We start from the raw sequence: 20,849 nt of genomic DNA, 5'->3' as shown, positions 1-20,849 counted from the left end.
AAAAAAAAAAAAAAAAAAAAAACGCATTTTAAAGAAAACTGGTGGATTTTAGTTTTAAGAAGCAAGTTTCACTTTAAAAATGTGTTTTTGTTATTTCCATATTTTAATCTGCACATTTAAACAAGCATTGGCAATGGCAACAGTTTCTTGTGTAGGCATGGGAAAGGCACTTGACGGGTTATGCCGTAGTGCTATTACTTGGCAATTGATGGTAGCATGTGCAAAATGGTGCTAGCACTTGCTCATCGAATAGCAGTGCCTCGCAAATGCCTAATGAATTCTCAAGCCAAAACAGCTTGCTTTGCCAATGCTTGTTTTTAACAGGACTTCAGCGAAGGATACGCAGAGTGCTTATAAATCGAGTGACTGAAGATGGACCCGGTTAAGACATTTTTATTACACCAGTGGTAGGTTTACAACTCCACTTCAGCCATTAACTCACAGAAGACTGCTTTGAAAAACACTGATGGGCACTTCAAGCAAAAAGTTTGCTGGTCAGGCATGGTTAAATCGAGCTCAGTATTCCCAGGGGGAGGTGTTTAGGGTACAAACTGGGTGGGGATGGCCATAGGGATTAGCAGTCCCATGGGCAGTCAATTGGTGGGGAAAATAACCAAACCGCCTACCAGCTGTGTCCCTCCACATATGCCATTTCCCCCTATCTGTACTCTAATACAATAGTTTTGGTCATAGGGGTTGCAAGCCACACCTAATAGCCCAAACTAAGTGTGCCCAGCAAGTTGGAAGCCTGCTTTTAACATAGATGGCCACCCCACCAGTGGTATTCATGGCCACCCCACCAGTGGTATTCATGGCCCATCTATTCCTTTTATGTCAGCCTCCGGCCAGAAGAAAGAACCACTAAGCAAACATGGGAGACTGTAAGCAGGAACCTCAGGGTTCAACATTGAGGTTGGATAAGCAGGAGCTAAAAGAAACTCATGGCTATCCAGCATTAACCAGTGACCAGGGGCTATCATTGGGGAACAAGGAGCTAGTACATAGCGTTCCTCAAATATTGTGTGCATTATTTATGTCTGCTCTTGTTTTAAAGTTTGTAAAGATGTCCTAATGCTTACTTATAGATTATCCCAAACACATAGTTAAATTTGCATAGGTGTTCAGCTTCAGTGTCCCTAGGGAGCCGAAAGTAGCCCCTCATAGATGTTGGTGTCACGTTAACCTGGCTCTAGTCTACAAGCAGGTGCTAAATAGCTTCCAGCTTCCCTCAATTTCGAATCCTGCAAGATTGACTGCTCGTTGCAGGAGCGCATTTGAGACTCATGAAAAGTGTTCTTTGGCAGAGGGGGCAGGGCCATCCAGGCGACCGCCCGCGGCACCGTTCGCCCCCTGCCATGCCTGCTTGAGGGAGTATTTCAAGGTCTCCCCCGAGCTGGCGTGGTGAGAGAAGGCATGGCAAGAGCCCTAATGAAATTAAATGCACCCGCTCTCCAGAGTGGAGCGCATTTAATAACAATAAGGTACCTATTGGAAAATGTGCCCTTATAAACCCCCACCACCGCAAGACCGGGGGATGCCACATTTCTGATTTGCCACCTGGGGTGCTGCCGCCGCCAAGTCCAGCCCTGAGAGGGGGACAGGACTTCAATTAGATGCGGTGCAATTGCCCCTCTTTGCCCCCCTCTATGGTTGAATCTAGCAATCAGGTTCACAAATTCGAATTCGGTGGTAAGGCACTCGACCTTTATCCTTCTGAGGTTGTTAAATTATCGTGGTTTGTATTTTATTTATAAAGGGCCCAAGGGCATCCGGGCGCATCGCTTAGGTTACAAAAAAGTATAAGCATAAACACATGCATTTACAGAATTATACACATATACAAATTGTCAGGATAGTAAATTACATATTTACATAAGAGTGAGCCGCAGGCAAGAGCATGAGGTCGCTAACACGCGGTCTGAAACAAGGGTAAGTCTTGGCCAGACAGCCAAGTTTTGGCTTTGCTTTTGAATACCAGGAAGGAGGGTTGGGGAGCGAGTTCCAAAGTTTCGCCGCCATGACTGGGAAGCTGGTTCCGCCCGATCTCTGATGGTTGAAGCGGGGTATGGAGAGGCAGTTGGTCTGGGCACTTCTGAGGGGTCTGTTGGTCGTGTGGATGGAGAATCTATTGGCCAGATAGCTGGGCACTTGGTTGGCGAAGCATTTGAGTTAGAGCGAGTACTTTTAGAGAGATTCTTTGTGTTACAGAGAGCCATCGGATGTTCCGCCTGGTGTCAGAAATGTGTTGGTCCCTAGGGATGTTTAGTGCAGCTCTGATGGCATTGTTTTGTATGATCTGTAACTTATTGATGTTGCAAAGGTTGGTGCCAAGATAGAGGGCATTGCAATAGTCAATTTTGGACATAACCAATGGCCTGGGTAGTGTGGTACAGTTGGCTGGTGATAAGAATAGGCGGCATGCTATAATGAGCTTACATGTGTATGCTGCAGCGGAGGAAACTGCGTTAGTGTTTCTGGTAAGAGAGAGGGTGGAGTCAATATAGATGCCTAACATTTTAGTGTCCTTTGTGACCTTGATATTGCCATCAATGATGAAAGATTTAAATGAAGGGTCTAGTTTGCTGAGAGCCTAGGATGAGAAGCTCTCTTTTCATCATTCAGACAAAGTTTGTGTTGCGCCATCCAGGCTTGGATGACTTGGTAGATGGAGTTAACGGCAAAAGTGTCGGTTGTGTGATCACCTGTAATGGGTAGGTGACACCCAGATAATCCAAGATATCGAATAGTGGCTTTGTAAATACGTTGTACGGTGTATGGGAAACGCATGATCCTTGTGGTACCCCACAGGTGACGGGTGAGGGTTCCGCGGCCGCAGAGGGAGAGAAAACCCTCATAGATCAGTTATCCAGGAATGAACTGATCCAAGTCGTTGCTTTGTCAGAAAAGGATAATAGGAGCAAGGCATAGGTCACCCTGGCAGTTGGAGGGTTTGAGGTTGTTAATAATATTTTCAACGTCAGTGATGGAGAGGGGTGAAAAGCTGAATGGTTTCAGCGAGTCGAGATTGGTGTTTTTGACCATAGGGGTTTTAGGTTGCGGGTCAATCTGCAGACAGGTTATTTTGTTATTGATTTTAGTTTGGAGAGTGGCTATTTTCCCAAGAAGCGCCTTTTGAATATTAGCACACAAAGTACTGTCTTTGGTACAGGTGACAGGGGATTCCAGTTCTTTTAGTATTCTGAATAGCTCTTTAGTGTTTGATTTAGCTTGTTCGATATGCTTGTTATAGGTGTCGTCTTTTTTTGCCTGAAGTATGGCCTCTTTGTAGTTCAGGGTGGCTAGCGTAATACTTGCTTTATTTGTTTCAGTGGGATTACTTTTCCAGCACGCTTCTAGATTCCATTTTTCTAAGCGTAAGATTCTCAGCTGTGGTGTAAACCAAGAGTTGAGGTGAGCCCCTGGCTTAGGCTTTCTAGATTTAGTGAGAGCAATGTGGTCAATGGCTTTCAGCGTAGTCTGATTGAACGTGTCTACCAGGACATTTGGATCAGTGCATGAGGAAGCGTGTTCATTGAGAGCTGGGAGGATTAGTGGGAGTAGTTTTACATAAGTTATTTCTTGTGAAGGTCCCAGGTGCGACGTCTAGAGTGGTCCTGCTAATTCTGGCAGGAATGCTAAAGGTGAAGTGGTGGTCTGTCCACACACATGGTTGGTTAGAGTCCACATTGATTTAACAACTTATGTCAGCTATTCAGTCCAGGATTCTGCCCTTGGAGTTTGTAGGCTCGTTGATATGTTGCGTGAAGCCTAAATTAGAGAGCAAGTTATTGATATCGTAGGCTGGGGCATCATTAGTGTCTTGGAGACCCCAATTGAAATCTTCTAATACAATGATTTGAGATTTGGTTTAAGTGTTAATCGGCAAGAATGTAGGATAAGTCTTCAGCAAAGGTGGATAAGGGCCCAGGGGGCCGATAGATACGGTGGAATGTAATAGACTGGTTCGGGGTAAGAGCTAATTTAGCTGCAAGTACTTCTGCTGATGTGATTTGATGCACATGGGAAATGCAGCAGTTTATAGAATTTGTATGTATGATGGCAATACCGCTTCCTTTAGTTTGACTGGTATTACGATCGCATCTGATGATGGTGTAGCCTGAAGGGATAGCTAATGAGTAGCGGACCTGAGGCAGCGTGGAGCCACGTTTCTGTGATGGCAATGAAGTCAAGGCCATGTGTTAAGATAAGATCAGCCATATCTAGTGCATGTGCCGTAGGGGATCTAGCATTAATCAAAGCCCCCTTGATGGTGGTTTTTAGGAGCAGGTGGGGTGCTCTCATCAAGGTTGGTGACTGTGATAAGTGTAGGTAGAGCGAAGGTGTGAGCTGTTACAGTTGGAGGTGCAGGGTTAGTATGTTAGATAGAGTTCATGTGTTGGTGGGAGGCGTGCGGGAGTCTAGAGCCAAGTCTGGTTCCTCACGGGTATTGTACATGGTTGGTTAGGTGTAGGTGTGGTGGCAAAGTGTTTGAGCCAGAGGGCTGGGGAATTAAGGTATGGGTTGGTAGAATAAGTAAGGGTGGCCATGGCTGAGATAGGGTGGTGCTGCAGGTTGATCAGCAGAGTAGTGCTAGGGGTTTGTGCATGTGAGGTGGGAGGCGTGATGAACGTTAGTAGCAGGGCGCAATGGGGCAATGGCGGTATGTGCGTCCAGGTGTGAGATAGGGCTGCAGGTAGGGAGTTAAGATAGAAAGAGGATACCTCAGTCAGTATTAATAACTTGAAGAAGAGACACAAAGCGAAGTGATTGGCCACAGAAGATGGGTGCAATGACTGTACCCCCAAATGTGTCCCAGGGTTATGTAGGTTGGGACGAAGTACAATTTGCAGGAGTCTGTAAGAGGCACTGTTGTAGATAATATCATAGGCTAGCAATGTGTCTGGGGAACTGGGTGGCAAGCATAAGACAAAGATTGCAGGGTACCCAGGCAAGTTAACAAGCACATAGGTGTAGTGCATCACGTAGGTGCGGCGTTCAAGTTAGCAGTAATATGCTTATTAAGTAAACGGATAAAATGCACGAATGTCTTAGGTGTGAGGGCAACAAGGAGTGTGGAGGTAGTCACTTGATAGGTCTCGCGTTGAGATGTGGCGCACACAGTACAGTGGTACATGTATGGCAATACAGAGTGTTAGGTGCGGCACAGCATAGGGCAGCGATAAACCAGGGAGAAACAAGGCTTCACAGTGATGCAGGCATTATATGCAGAGTTAGTAGGGCAGCATGATAATTCCAAATATAACAGCCTAAAAAAACAGTGGCAGTGCAGTAAAGCAATACGCTATTGTCTAGCAGCGGTGCAATGGGTAATCGGGCCAAAGTGGCATAGAAAACACCCCAATTTGAGGTATCAGTAACGTGGGTAAATGCTTTAAAAGGAGAAACAAACGTCGATAGTATGGATGCAGCGGGTAGCACAGCGAAGGACAGGATGGTACAGGCAAGTTAATCAAGTGTGTTCTGTAACACACTGGACATAGTACGTAAAAGGGAGTAACACCTGTGTGAGTAAAGCGATGCAGTAGAAGCTGACGGTTATTGGGTGTCCTGACCCACGTTTGAGCTATCATGCTGCAACATTTGGTGCTGTGGGCTTAGAAAATCCAAGATGGCCAAAAAGCCCACATGTACGCCAGAATAGGAAAACTGTGCAGTACTGGCATGGAAAACATCATGATGGCCAGAACTTCCCAGAAAATGCACAGGGAAATGCATGAAGAATAGGCTGCCACCCATTTTTTCCTATGTTGTGAGCACAGAAGGGCACTGCCTAAAACCACCATTGGGCTACCCACACAGTAGCCTGAAACCATTGCAAAAGGGGCAATGCTGATTGCCAAAAGCAACCCACAACTATTGGGAATTCATTCCTTCAACGGGCACAAAATTATTTTACTGCAGAACCACACCAGTGCCATGTGCTGAACCTGGATAATATACTTCCATGTAAAATCTCTTGTTTGGAATGCATTCATTCAAGACTGATCCAAAAAATGGACGCAGTACCGATAAATACCTCAGGGCGGCGCTAGCGGTCTAAACTCTGACAGGGAAACTGCATGTCAGGAGTTGCAGGAGAGGCCTTTACATCAAAGGCTGGGAGTTAATTAAAATCTTAACCACATGCTGTTCCCAGAAGACAATCTGATTTGATTAACAGGCCAAAAGGCTGGGAAACCTCTCACCTCCAGAGATTCACACCAGGAGTTAGAATCTCACATGACCTCTTGATTGATAGAAGGCAGACCGGCTGGCAGCCTCCTGGAGACCACACAATAGGCTCTTGCACTTGAATAGAATATGTTGATTTTGACTGTTTCCTGTCAACAAAGGCCTGCCTGCCAGCAGATGCATGGTTTCTGACCCACCCAAGTTTCTAGGAGGAGGAGACTAACGCTCTGAGAGCTGAATTGCAGTAAAAATACAGTTTATAAAAATACTGATAACTCTTTGTAATCAAATGGCAGGAATGTATAACATTGAGAGCCTTAATTTAAAAAATGTACCTTCGATTCAAGCCCAAACTCCAATTTGTGTGATGTTCTGGGGCAAAACCCTGCTATTTATTGACACCACATACTCTGTGTTTAAGCTAGAGATATGGTAATTTACTGGAGTAGGTATGGACACCCTGTGTATATGTGTAGAACTTTTAATGAAGAACCAAGGTTGCATAACCCACTAAAATCGAAAATAAGTTGCCATTTTTTAATGCAAGCCCTCAGGAAGAGCAGATTTGGGACAGAGACTACCTCATGTGATAGGTAGTATGTACATGCAATGACAAACCACTATGTATTTGAGAAATGTGTATTTTGATCAAATATAGATTTGTGTGCAATTTGACAGGGGAGTGTCCTTTCTGCAGGCCATATAATGACATCGCTCTGACACTCCACTTCTTTCCCCCAATCAAGAGAGAAAGGAAAGCTTGACCAATGATAAATTGAGAGAGGGGCTGGCTTAGTGATGCTGCGCACACACCCACTTTCAAAACATATAAAAGAAACATTGAAACCCAGGTGGAGGCATTGAAATCCATTTGCTGCAACGCGCTCTGCCGGACCACACAACATCCAGAAGGCACCAGATCCAACACTTAGACTTTAAAACTCCAAAGAACTTGATCCAGAACTCAAAGTAAGGGCCTAAACCCACAGACTGAACTCTTCTCAGCAGGCCTCAGCATCCAGCAAACCTAACCAACTATCAACAGCCGGGCGAGCTGTTTGAATTCCCTGCCTAGAACATTGCCGGGACCGGTAGCAGTGTCCAGGAGCCGTGCAGATCAGCGCTGTGTCCGGAGAAAGCGGGACCAGGAGCCTTGCAGACCGGTGCTAGACCAGACCAGCAGAATCCACGATCCAGGAGCAGTGCCGGTGACCCAGAAAGCAGAGCTGTACTCGGAACCGGAGACCAGATCGCTGTGAAGTGCTGTGCGCAGTGACCGGATCCGTGACAAAGTCGCCTTCCTGTCCAAAATCTCTTGTGAGTACTCAGCAAAACTCGGAACATATCCCTTAGTTTAATATAATTCAATCTATTTAACCTAAGTAGAACTGTCACCTGTCATTTTCTAGCTGCAAGCTGTAACCTGTCGCTTTGAACTTTTAAAATTTAAAAACCGAAAAACAACCTTCACAAAATCGTTCATAACTCCGTAACCATTTGTGGAACTTGATTTAACTTTCCTCTGAAAGCTTAGAATCTAGGCTTTCCAAAGAACCTGGAACCGACTTGCTACTCCTTATAGTGCCTCCGTAATCACAATTCACGCACTCGCGAATTTTACCGCGATTTGCGATTTGGCCTGATTTCAGCCACCGGTAAAAATCAGCAGCTTTTGCCTGAACTGCTAAAATTTCGTTTGCCTCTTAAGAACCATCCCTGAATCATTGCTAGAGTGAGCCTGAACTAATATTAACTAGATACCACTCACCCTGAACCTCCTGAAGGGAATTAAAAGCATTTTCAGCATATTTCTCACTGCATTGTCACCATATTCAAAGCATTTTGCCTGTGTTTCAAAACTCCTATCTGTTGTATAAGCTGCTGGGGGGGGGGGAATTGAACTGAATTCTATTTGATTGCATTCCTAAGAACTGTGTGCTCTCATCTTCTCCTTACATTGCATAAAGGAGGGGGGGTGAATTGTCCAAGAAAGTGATTACATTGTCTTTTGCTGAAATCCTATCAAGTTATTTTCTGTACTGCATTTTCATTCCACATTGCATCTATTTGAAACCATAAAAGTATTGTTGCTATCTTATCCATCCTATACCCACTCATCATTGATTATAAAGAAGTGTGCTAGTGCCAGACTATCCATTATTGATTACTGCTCAGATTAAGTGTGATATTCAATTATTAATTCATTATAAAAGTGATATATACTGTTTAATTTTTTTTCAAATAAACCTTTTAAACTTGTAAAACAGATCTACTTCTTGGCTCAGTGGGGTGAGGGGGATTCTAAGAGAGGGGTGTTATACAGGGGTTGTCATCCAGAATATGAACCTGGACATAGATATATCAATAAGGGTTTTTCATTCAGTATCCCCGGCTAGGCATTGACTTGGCTGTAGTGCTGGATTGAATCTTCTTACATGGTGCATATAAGTGTGACGGGTAGCATAACAGATCAGGCTGGTGCAGGAGAGTTTGTTAAGGCTGTAGTACAATTATCAGCAGTACAGTAATTGATGTTGGTATGGGGGCAGAGGTCCTGTAAGCTACAGTTACAGCATGTATGAAAGCGGACAGCTGTTACAAGGTGAGTGAGAACGATATAGTTGCATGTGCAGCAATAGTGCATACAAATGGGTTTGCGGGTTTGAGTGCCGGCGAGATTCTATTGGCTAGGGCTCTTGCTTGGCCAATCCGGATGCAGCCTCGGGTATATATCGGTCATAAGCAAAGAGCATCAACAGAGACATCCACAACCTTCAATGCAAACAAATACCAATAAGCTACAAAAATCGATACTGTAAGATTTTGTTGTCGCGTGCAGGCACTCGGGCGGTAGCAGTAACTTTCGCTAAACAATAGATTTGTATGAGTAGGGTTTTTAAGCATACTGATGTGCAGTTTTGTAATGCATCGAGGACGAAATAATATTCCTGATACAGATGCTAAATATATGAATACAAGTTCTAGTACATGCAGTTTGGTCAGTTACAATGCAGCGTGAGGCGGAAATGGGTAAGTGAAACATATAATGGTAGGCGTGTGTCAAGGCCTTTGACAGAGTGGCATGTCGGTGTTACAGTACAATGCGTATACGAGTAATTGGACACTAATTGCTTTACCACTAAAGTGAGCAGGAGCGTACTATTCTGTGAAGGCGTAGGGTATGTACTCAAATGGCTCGTCAGGCACAGTGCCTGTGGTCAGTGTCCAGGGGAGTTGGTTGCCCGGCAAAGGCGAACCTAGGTATCACTGCGAGTTAGTCCGAGCTTTGTACAAGGGTGCCTCAGCTTATATAAGATAATGTGTCCATTGGTTAGATGGCGAGTAAGCAAGGAACACGCAATGTAAGATAGTCTCACTGTAGGTTTGAAGGTATGAGGTAGAGGTTCCAGACCGGCGTCAGTGTAAGCAGGCCACGATGTGTTGGAGAAACAATGAGTCAGGTGGGCTGTGGGTTGTGCAGTTCCGGAGACTGAGGGGTGAGCAGCTCTGAGCTCGCCAGCTCGGTCAGCTCAGTCAGAGGGAGCCTTGATCAACTGCCTTTGTCGAGGGCCGGCTAACGCCTTCCAATAAGCCCCAATTGGCTAAATTGGGATTTGCCTGACCAATCGGTGGTCAGAGGCACTTTTGGGCTTCGGGTGAGAAGGTGGCGGCTATCTTAGTGTGTGCAAACCATGCGGTTTAGCACCGATTTTAAAAGCCAAATTTGGTGAAATGTAGAGATACAGATTATATTGGGCATTCAGGAGAGAATCTGGTATGCCCAATGTAATTCTAGACACTGGCATCGGCGTTGCACGACGTGAAGAGTAGGTGGCTACTGGCTATCAGGATAATGTGAATAGCCTTACCGAGATCATGTAGAGATAACCTACATGATTGTATTCACGCACAAAAAATTATTGCTGTGTTTCAGGCCTGCTTCTTCCGCTATACATGTACATTATAAGATGCGATTAAATTCTAAGGAAAGTAGTGTGAGAATAGCAACATCTATAATTGTAATACCTTTTGAATGTTTCTGACTGTCAGTAAATAAAACCACCTGGCCTAGATATGGCAGTGAACAAAAAAGAAGGTGCTAGACATGTGATGTCGTCAATGATATTTGTGATGTCATCTTTGTCCTGGGTGTTGGTCTTAGCAGTACACGTTAAAGGATGCACCTTAGATTGGATTTCAGACCAACTGCAACATAGTAGTCACTGCTAACTCCAGCCTCCTATGGACAGACCACAACCTCATCATTTTCGATATCCCTGTCACTAGGAGTACTAAAGTGCCCACTACAGCAGCAGCAACCTTAGTTAGAAGCGCAAAAAACTCACGGCAGCCGATATCAGCACACTCCTTAATATGCCCTGCCTTAAGCCCCCTTTCTCGACAGACCCCACTAGTCTTTTAGTAGTATTCAAAGACTCCATTGCAAAGGCCATCAACACGGCTGCCCCCTTAGAAAACAAAAAAGAGAAAAAAATCCTTCCACTCCAACTCCTGGTTCACTGAGGATCTTCAATCCCTGCGTACCGACAACACGCTAAAAAATTGGCAACGCAAACCCTGTGATAACACGAGATATTCAAATCCTTAGCCAAAAAATACAAGGATGCCATTTTCCTGGCCATATCCGAAGCCTATAACAACCGCATCACAATGGCTAACTCCCAATCTTCTTAAAGAACTAACCGTACCGCCAACATGCCCTGATGAGATCATCAAAGACGAAGCATGGTGCACAAGCATACAATCAGCCATGCTAGCAAAAATAAACCTCCTCCAAAAAGATTTCCCGCCACTACAACACTCTACCCAAGCAAAGCACACCAGCACAGATGAAACCTAGTATCAAAAACAGCAACCTACCCAAATTTACTTTCACAGAAGTTTCAGAAACCGAGGTCATTGACATCCTCAAACACCTCAAACCCTCTCTATGTAAGGGTGACGTATGCCCTCCAGAAATCATCAAACACTGTGCAGAGCAACTCGCCCCTCTCCTCACAGAATTCATCAATGCCTCATTCAAGTCGGGCATTGTCCCAGACAGCCTCAAAGAGGCTTGGGTGTGCCCCCTTCTAAAAAAGCCTACTCTAGACCCCACTAACCCCAACAACTACCGACCCATAACCACAGTGCCATTCTTGCTAAAACTACTTGACAATCTCGAATCAAACTCAAACCTAGGCAAAATACAATCTGGGTTCCGCAAGGGTCATGGAACTGAAACTGCCCTTCTAGACCTTAAAAACGAAATCACTAACGTCCTAGACAAAGGTAAGCCCGCACTCCTCCTTCTCCTCGACCTCTCGGCGGCATTTGATCTAGTAGATCACACCACACTCACCAGCCACTTGACGCATGAAGCACACTTCTCCAAAAACGCTTCATCTTGGGTAACCTCCTCCTTACAAGGCAGAGCTAAGAAAGTGTTCTCCAACACAGCCCATGCAGCCCCTTCCACCATCCACTGCGGTGTCCCACAAGGTTCCTGTACTGCCCCCACTCTATACAATCTTTTTACTAAACCTCTATTTGACAAACTAGACGCAATGGGAATAACATACACCAATTACGCAGACGACGCGCAGATTCTCCTTCCCCTATCGGGTAATTATCAACAAGATTCCACGTCCCTTCAACTAATCTACTCCACCATAAAAGCTTGGATGGCTACCAGCGGCCTCTGCTTGAATGGGGACAAAACCGAAATCCTCATCCTTGGTCAGAAACTCACCCTCTCCAACCTCGACCCATTATACATCAACTCCAACATAGACAACAGCATCATCCCAGTTCTATCCTCAGTCAAAATGTTAGGTGTATACTTAGACGCCACCTTATCCATGGATAAACAAGTTGGCGCCATAGTCTCAGCTTCAGCGCTAAGCACTAATCTCATCAACGCAATAAAACCCTTCCTAACGAAAGACAACTACCTCTCCATTGCAAGAGCCACCATAGGAGCGAAATTGGATTATTGCAACGCTCTCCTAGCAGGCACTTCCAAGTACAACCTCTCCAAACCACTCAAAACAACTCTTTGAGCAGCCCTCAGCATACCAAAAAGAGAACACATCGCCCAAGCTAGAAAGTCAGTCCACTGGCTCCCAGTCAAGGATAGCATTACCTTCAAAATTCTCACTACCACGCACAAATGCATCAACCGCACGGCACCATCCTACCTTTCCGACACCCTTCACAAATCACATTCCATAAGACCAATCAGATCACATACACCAACCGACTTAACATTCCACACATCAATAGAACAAAGGTGGGAGGTATTGTCTTCCCGTACCTTGCACCCAAGCTCTGGAACGCACTTCCCTCCAACCTTAGAGCTGAAACATCTCTCCTTTCATTCCGCAAACAACTCAAAACTGCCCTCTTGAACTAAACATACTCTCTGTACCTCTCACATGTTCAACTGTGTATGTCACTAAAGCATATTCATGGCCCTCTGTAACCACGGGCATCAACATGTATGTAACTAAGTCTAAGAAACACTAACAAGCGCCAGGATGCCCTCGGGCTGCTGTGCGCTTTCAACAAATGCAAATAAATGGTGCTTTTGCTTACCATAACTGGTGAATTTCAGGGGTTTTTCGATTTTACTTCTAACCATAATGTCCTTTTTAACAACGTTTTTTTTTTACTGTGTGTGTATATACATTCCTTCGAACATTCTTTTGCTATAAATTGAGACTAATAACCTCATACTTCTCCCCTTCTGGAAGCCTGCTTATAAGTGACTTATGATAATGTTATCTTCCATCCATGATTCAAGCAATGTTAACTCTCCAAGAGTTTTCCCACCCCATTTTCTAGTGATATTGGCCTATGGTTTGAAAAGGGGGAACAGTTTCTGCTTTTGTCTATGACACAGGGACTTCACCCAAGGCCAACCCTTTAAAATGGTTAAATAAGGCCCTATATACCAATCTTGTGCCTACATATGTTTATATTGGGCCCTCTGGCCTTTCATGCCTTTTGATGCTTTATCTCCACCTCTACAATGTTATGGCTAAACGTTGAGTATCTGTGATAATATCATTATCAGTTTGCTCAAAAAAGGCGAACTTATTTTAGGACTACAACTCCTTAAAGTTTATATACCATGCCTCTTCTGTTTTATTGACAGACACAATACTACTTTCTTTTGCAGCACCCACCGTTACTATTTCAAAAAATATAAAAGAAAATGTGATCCTATTACCCTTATTGGATCTTCTTTGACAAAACCACCTTGATTCCTACCGTCCAATTTGACCTTGCGTGTGCACAATCTTCATCATGGCATTATCTATCTTCTTGCAAACCTTTGCCTTTACCGTTCTTTGGAGCTTACTTGCAAACCGCTGTTTTAATGCTAGTAATTGTATCCTGTGTAGCCCCGTTAGTTGTTGCACCCACATTAAAACGTCCTGAAATTATTTAATGGGGCAGCATATTGGCAAACAGTTTCTGGCACCACTGCATTCATTCCCATTATCTGTCTCATTCTTTAATTCTCTCTAGTCGACGTTCTACCTTCTTTCTCATTTAGGCATTCCTTTTCTTTAAAGGCTACACTTATGTGTAAACCAGAAGGTTATTGCCACTCTCAAATCTTGTGATATCCTTAATATTGACCCACTCCTTTACATTTAATGTGACTTAAATCGCAGTCCTTTTTTTACCACTCAAAAATGTGAGCTGCTTGGTTATAAACTGGTGTTGTGCCGTTATGTGCTCTTAATCCTGCATGCAACCACTGCTGTGCTGTTTCCAGAGCTAGTTTGTACTCTTTTGGGTAGTTCTGGCATACCCCAAGCTGAATTTATTTTCCACCTGCAGACAATCCTTTGCTATGCCACTGAAGGGGATGGGGCTGGGGAGGAAGTCACCAGGGAGTTGCTTTCTGACTATTCAAAGCAAATTTACAGTTTATTTAAAATATAATGCTGTAGTATTTTCAGCTTAGCTGTGCGAGCGTGTGTGTGCTACAACTGGCTGCATGTGTGCTTTTGCAAACTAGCAAGATCATTCTAGCCATGATATTTATTTATTTTTTTGTTTTGTGGACAAGCTGCCTGTAAACTGTTTTTAATTTGTGCTGAATTCCCCAGCATAAGGTTAGTGGATCCACCGTTGTTTTTGATTTGCTCTTGTAATACAACACTATATTAAGCCCAAATATTCCCTGTTTCTTTTTCTACAATTTTGGGATGGGATTTTGTGATGGGGGATTTTATATTGGGGGGGGGGGGATGTTGCATTGGTAGAACTGGTCTAATTAATCACAAATCATCCGACATCCTGTATAGCATTACCTATGTTACTTTGGATTGATATTGGTGCTATTGCTTGGATCCCAAATTGTGAACCACTTGGCATGAAATATCTATTTTCTATTGACGGCAAGCCTTCAACTAAGGATTGATCCTTCAGAGTTATTTTACCGTAGTGTACCTAGGTGTATTATATCAAATAATTTACCAGATCTTTACAGATAATTGTACAACATTGTTTCTTGTGGTGTATCTAATGTAGGTTTGTCCTGTAACTCATCTCCTCTATCCTTTGAACTCTCTTGTAACTTTGGTACATGTCATGTGCTCTTTATTTTTCCTTGCCTATATTGTACCTTCTACACCATTTTGCTTAATGCCCCATGCTGGTTTCCTCTAAACGGCTCTTTCTTTACTTGTTTGATTAGGCTCAATGTTTCTTTTCCCCCTCAAACTACTAGGTCCAGGAGGAGAAATATAGTTAATGTGGTGTTGGTGAAATATTGCTGAAACCATAGTTAAATTATAACACCCCAGCTCTCCATCGCTCATTGTTTTTATCTGACCAGTGTTGTCTTGTCCATGATTAGCCCTACCTTCATTACTGTTTCATTAAGCTCTTTATTTCAGATATCGACCAGTTTTACTTTTAACACACCAGTTCATCCTGAAGGTTCTGAACCAATGCCTTAAGGGCAGCCACATTTCTACTAAAATCTATACATGGATCTGATCTATTAGAATGTGGCATACAGGAATCCACACTAGAGTGTCTTCCCTCGTTCCTAACAAACCAAAAGAACCTACCTACCGGCGCACCCGAAATATATCCTGCAGAGTCCCACAAGAAGCCAGCCTCTCTCCTCTGCTTTCAACAGCTACATGTGCACACTGATGAAAATCATACGAACCCATGGCTAACCACCTACATCTACACAAACGACACACAACACTGATGTGAAAACAAACTCCACCCAGGAACAAAATAACTGCCTTGCTGACGTCTACGATTGGATGACCATGAACAACCTTAAACTGAAATGATGCTCTCACCCGCAGAAATAGACGCAGGCAACCCACAATTGGACTGGCCGACCGGCATGGGAACACAACTGGAAACTACCGACTAAGTAAATAACCTAGGAATGCTCGTGGACAACTTGCTATTCCCTGGAACCGCAACTCAACAAAATCGCCAAAAATCCTTCTTCCTACTAAGACTAATGGGAGGATTACTACCCTAGCTCTACTTCCCTCACAATCATATCCCTGATATTCACAAGAATTGACTGCACAAACTGCCTCGACCTAGGAATGCCAGAAAGACTCACCAAGAATCTCCAAAGGGTACAAACTACAGCAGCCACTATCTGATTAAGACTAAACAGAAGAGACCACATCACTCCAGCACTGAAAAGCCTACAGTGGTTACCAGTAAAAAAATGCATTAAATTCAAAGCACTCTGCATCGCCCACAAAGGAGCTGAATTCCTCCAAGACAAGATCAGCCGGTACTGCCCAAGAAGAGACCTAACATCCCGCAATGACCTACAGACAAAACATTATGGAAGAAGGACATTTTGCAGACCGCGTTCTCCCATCTAATTTCAAACTTCTGGAACACCATGCCCAAAGAAATTTGAACTACAGAAGACCACATCACCTTCAGGAAACGACTCAAAACCTAGTTATTCAACAGACGATAACAACCACAAAAGGATACACCACCAGCAATAACATCAGAGACGAGTGACTGGAGAGGGACCAGGTGGGCCGACGAACCGCAACCAAGGATGTGGGTAGATACCATCAAACAGAGTCACACCAGAGGCTCAACAGAATCAACTGACTTACTAACCCACTCCCTGCTTCTCTAACGCAACCAACTACACTAGACCTTTGGTTGGGGACACTGCACATAAACGCACCAACAATCAATTCATTATTCACACCCACCATCTCTGAGATTCTGGAAGCACACCTAGAGTGAAGCACCCGCCACATAGTCCATAAAACCGTCAACGACGCAAGTACACAACACCAGATAATCCTACAACACCCACCTGCAACTCTGGATCCCTTATGGACACAATCTACCAGCGCGCATCAGCAGCACCCCCAATCGTACAACCTTCCTGCATAATGTCTCTACATGCTACTCTCTACTAGTAGATGTTGCTCTAAAGGCACTCTCTCGTGCCTCTCTGGCTACTGAGAACCCATATACCTGTCCGGGTGGTCGGGGGGGGGGGGGGGTGTAAGTCCAGGATGGTGGCAATGGTCAGGAGGGGCAGGCAGCTATTTAGGTTGCAAACGTGTTTAGGTGCCATGTTGTCGCTTTTTAAAGGTTAAGAAGTGTATCATGAGATGCCTTAACAGACTACTATCTGGGCACATTTTCATTCAAGATGGAGGATTGGGGTCGGACCCAGGCCAACATGGTGGTGGTAAACAGTATCTAACTGCCTTTCATCAGAAACCTTTGAGGAGACCGGACTTGTTTCATAACAGCAGCTTAAGGAGGCCGCCTTTGAAATCTGAAAATAATCTTGGAGAGAAGAGAAGCAGTTTCCTTCTGTTGAGCACTTCAAACTGGTGGAAGCGCAGCGTTTAAAAGCTCTTTTGTGAGCAATTTGGGGGGAGGAGGTGTGTGTGTGTGTGTGTGTATATATATATATATATATATCTACAAAAGTAGTTTAGGGGCACTCTGGTTCAGTCAAGATGTTCTCCAAGCGCTTTCATGCCCCTCGAACGAGGCAGTCTGTTCAGGTGTTGCTGTTTAGTACAAAGTTGTAGCCTCAGGGAATTTTGGTAGGTGCAGTCCATACAGGCAGCCTGGAACCAACTATTCACATTACACAATGTAAATCCCACAGTGGGGGGAAACCAATAGTGTGGGTCTCTCAAATATTTCTACAAACAAAGGTGGGTGAGGGGCGCACTGTGGTGCCCAGCTCAATCGACCTCCCACAGTCCAGATGGTATCTTCTCCAAGCGCTTTTGTGCCTCTCGCACTCATCAAGGAGGCAGTCTGTTCAGGCGTTGTGGCCCAGGGAATACGGTGGTGGGCAGCTCTGAATCTGGTGTCATACGCTCTATCACTTATAGGTTGATATAGCTGCTACATAAAGGGTTTGTGTTAAGATGTAGGAGTAGGATTTTGGAATGTTTCACAGATGCATATACCATACACAGACATTCAACACCAAAATAGCAGATCTAACTACCCTTTTCCATCCCGTACCTTCCTTCCCCACCTTACCCATGCTCAGACCGGCCTATAGGGCAATGCCCGAACCAAAAATGCACAATGCTAGTGTGGGACATTTAAGTTTGGGTCCATGTCCGCTACATTTCTTTTGCCCAATGTGTGCCAGTTTGAGTTATTTCACTATGTGGCTAGTAGTTTTGAACGGTGTTACTGAATATAAACATTCAAATGCACAATTTGCATCACATTCTTTCAAAACCTCCACCTTTGGTACTAGTCAATCTGTCACAACTGGAATGATTTGCCATTTGCAATTCTGGACCTCTTTCATTGGTGCCCTAGATAATGGTATGCCCCAGTCCGACACTGATTTACCATCACACCTGCCTACCCCTCGGCCAAGACTGCAGCAAACGTAATTTACCACACCCAAGCTCGTCCCTACAATCACTTAAAATGGGCTCTACGTTTGCAGTGATTACTTTCAAGCATATCTGCAAGCTAGTTTTTGCAGACACCTTACATCCGTGCTAAGCATAGTGAAAGGACACCTGTACAATGCAGTGAATTTACATTATTTTATGATCTCATTGCTGATGTGTCTGCAACAGTACCAACTTGAAGACATGTTTGCAATTACTGGGAATGGATGGCACACGCATTTATTGCACTGACTGAAAAGATAAAATCGACGGTAAGCGCTATCGGCTTTGCCAATGCTTATTAGGTTTGTGTAACTGGGTTTGATAAAATCTGCACATGGAGTTTCCAGCACCTGTTTTTAATAGGTATTCCCGTTTTGAGTCTGTAGTGCTTACCTGCATTGGTGTACTATAATAAAAAGAAAGTGTTCAGTTGTACCAAGGTGAATGACCACTGCATCATTCTGTAATGTCAGTCTCTTCTTAGGACTTGAATGTTTTTAAGAACGGTTACAAATCTGCGTTACTTACCCCTCAAGATAATTGAATGCAATTTCTCTGATTGGGAACACTGATAAACCCACTGCAAATAAATAATTGAGTTTTCATTCTTTGGCATTTTAGGTGGTGGATCACTATGAGAACCCCAGGAATGTTGGTTCCCTGGATAAAAATGCAAAGAACGTTGGAACCGGTTTAGTTGGGGCCCCAGCTTGCGGTGATGTCATGAAATTACAAGTGAGTGCTTTAGATAAATGGTGCTTTTCCTTACCCCCCCCCCCCCCATTTTTAGTTTTGGTTAATATAAAGCCGAAACTATTGTCATTAACATGAGAGCTTGTTTAATGTTGTCATCGTAAACCTCATTTATTTCATTAAACACTTTTAATCATGCTTGCAGTCAATTCCTGTGCATTAGCTTGTATAGGACACGCACACAATTTCTGTATTTACATTTATTCAGTGCGATTGTGATTCTTTTATGTGCTTTTCTTAGTGTCCCGGCTGCTGCAAAATGCTAGTTCATGCTTCCACAAATGGGACAAGCATCAGGCTGATATTATTGCTTAGCCTAGGCGACACTGTCTGCCGAACTTTTTGAATTCTCAAAATGAATGGGTTGCACCCTTCATTTATTTTGGAATTAAAACATTGATTTCCCTAAAGAAATAAAACCTGGTTTCATGGTGTGATTGTTTTACAGATCTGCTGTTTCCCATCATAAGCAACCAAGTTTACAGCCCATAATAAATATTATGTTTAATGTTGCCAGTGTTGAATGTCACTTTCACTAATAAGTAATTGCTGGTCTTTTAAAAAGAGAACCAATTCCATTTAAAACTTACTTGGATTTATTTGAAGGTTATTGGTCCTTGCACCATCAAAATGAACATGGTGTAAACTCAATACTTATCACGTAAACCTGGATGGTTGTGGGGCTCCGGTTGGGTGACCACGCAGGCGGATGGCGCCCTCTCTCTTTTTTGAGAGGGCAGATGCTGTGTCTCCCCTATGTGATTATGAAAGTAAAAAATAAGTAAAGAATAACAGGCTGCAGTCAAGCTCCAAACCCTGGTCTTGCCGCTTTAGAAACTAGACCCTTTACCGCAAGACCATGGCAATCGTTTGAAGTAAGGCTGCAAAATCTTTATATATGGACTGTTTTATTACAGTTCTCATTTAAAATGTGTGTGCATTTTATAGTTGGACAACAAGGTAATAAGAACATTTCAGTCGTGAAAATCAGCCTGAATGAAATTTGTATATTTAATGTTGATGTCACTTCCCAATGTTTGCCAGAGTGTACCTATGTTTTAAGGACTTGAGTCTTACTGATTGTGTATTTGGAGAGCCGCACTGAAAACCAACCACAGTCAATTGATAGTCCAAATATTAGCACCCGAGGGTTTGACGGCACAAGATTATATTTACTTGCTTTAAAATCAATTAAGATTATATCTAGCCAAAATGCTCCTCTTGAAAAGTAAAAGGTAGTGGGACTTATTACCATCTGATATAACAAAGGTGAGCTCAAGGCTCAACTGTATAATAATACCCCTCTCCGCCAACACTGCAACTTTTTTTAGTTGATACATATTTAGGGATGATAGTCAAGCACATATACAATGAAATTTTACCAGAAAATCAAATTGAATGGATCAGAGGGTTTTCCAAATGGTTGACCCCTGCCACCGGGTCCAAGGCCAGATGTACAATCCCAAGGACTGGGACTCTTAAAGGGGAGTTTGAACAGCCAGCCAATCGGAGGCTCAGAAACACAGTTGGGCACATTTAAGAGGGCCATCTCCCTTCATTTGTGGATTTTGTTTGGCTGTCAAGTTAGGAGGAGATGGTACATGTTCTCACAAAGTCACCAATTTGTGAATTTTTGAAGTGCTTTTGGTGAGTTCTGTTGGAGTTTACAGGGATTTTGGTCTTTATCCACGTTATATTTTTTTCTGGGTGTGTGCGTGCTTTTCTTTAATCTCCCTCTCTGTTTACCTTTATCTTCATTGGTATCTCGGCGGTCTCATCAAGCTGTTCATACATGAGACAAAGCTTTTACGAATGACAGCACAATTATAGCTTTGAGCTTTGTTTGCATCTTATTTTTTGCCTGGACAATTCAGAGGCATACATCTGCTCATCTTGCTTAGTCCAGGTCCTACTTACTGGACAGCCAGGAATAATGTTCGTAAACTGTTAGAATATAGAATAACCCTGCTGAACAAA

At 43.6% G+C, this 20,849-nt stretch overlaps 1 protein-coding gene across 1 annotated transcript in view; it reads left to right on the top strand.

Annotated features, from left to right (window-relative positions):
* ISCU (iron-sulfur cluster assembly enzyme) overlaps nucleotides 1-20,849 on the top strand; it is a 78,107-nt gene that overhangs the window by 4,562 nt on the left and 52,696 nt on the right. The window contains exon 2 of the mRNA XM_069619463.1: nucleotides 18,741-18,854. Within this exon, the coding sequence (XP_069475564.1) occupies nucleotides 18,741-18,854 (114 nt within the window). The remainder of the gene's footprint in view (nucleotides 1-18,740; nucleotides 18,855-20,849) is intronic.

This window comes from Ambystoma mexicanum, chromosome 10 (genome assembly GCF_040938575.1).
Source record: "Ambystoma mexicanum isolate Mex_15411 chromosome 10, UKY_AmexF1_1, whole genome shotgun sequence".
Classification (NCBI taxonomy): Eukaryota; Metazoa; Chordata; class Amphibia; order Caudata; family Ambystomatidae; genus Ambystoma; species Ambystoma mexicanum.
Note: the sequence above shows the minus strand (reverse complement) of the source record. Positions and strands in the feature narration are given on the sequence as shown.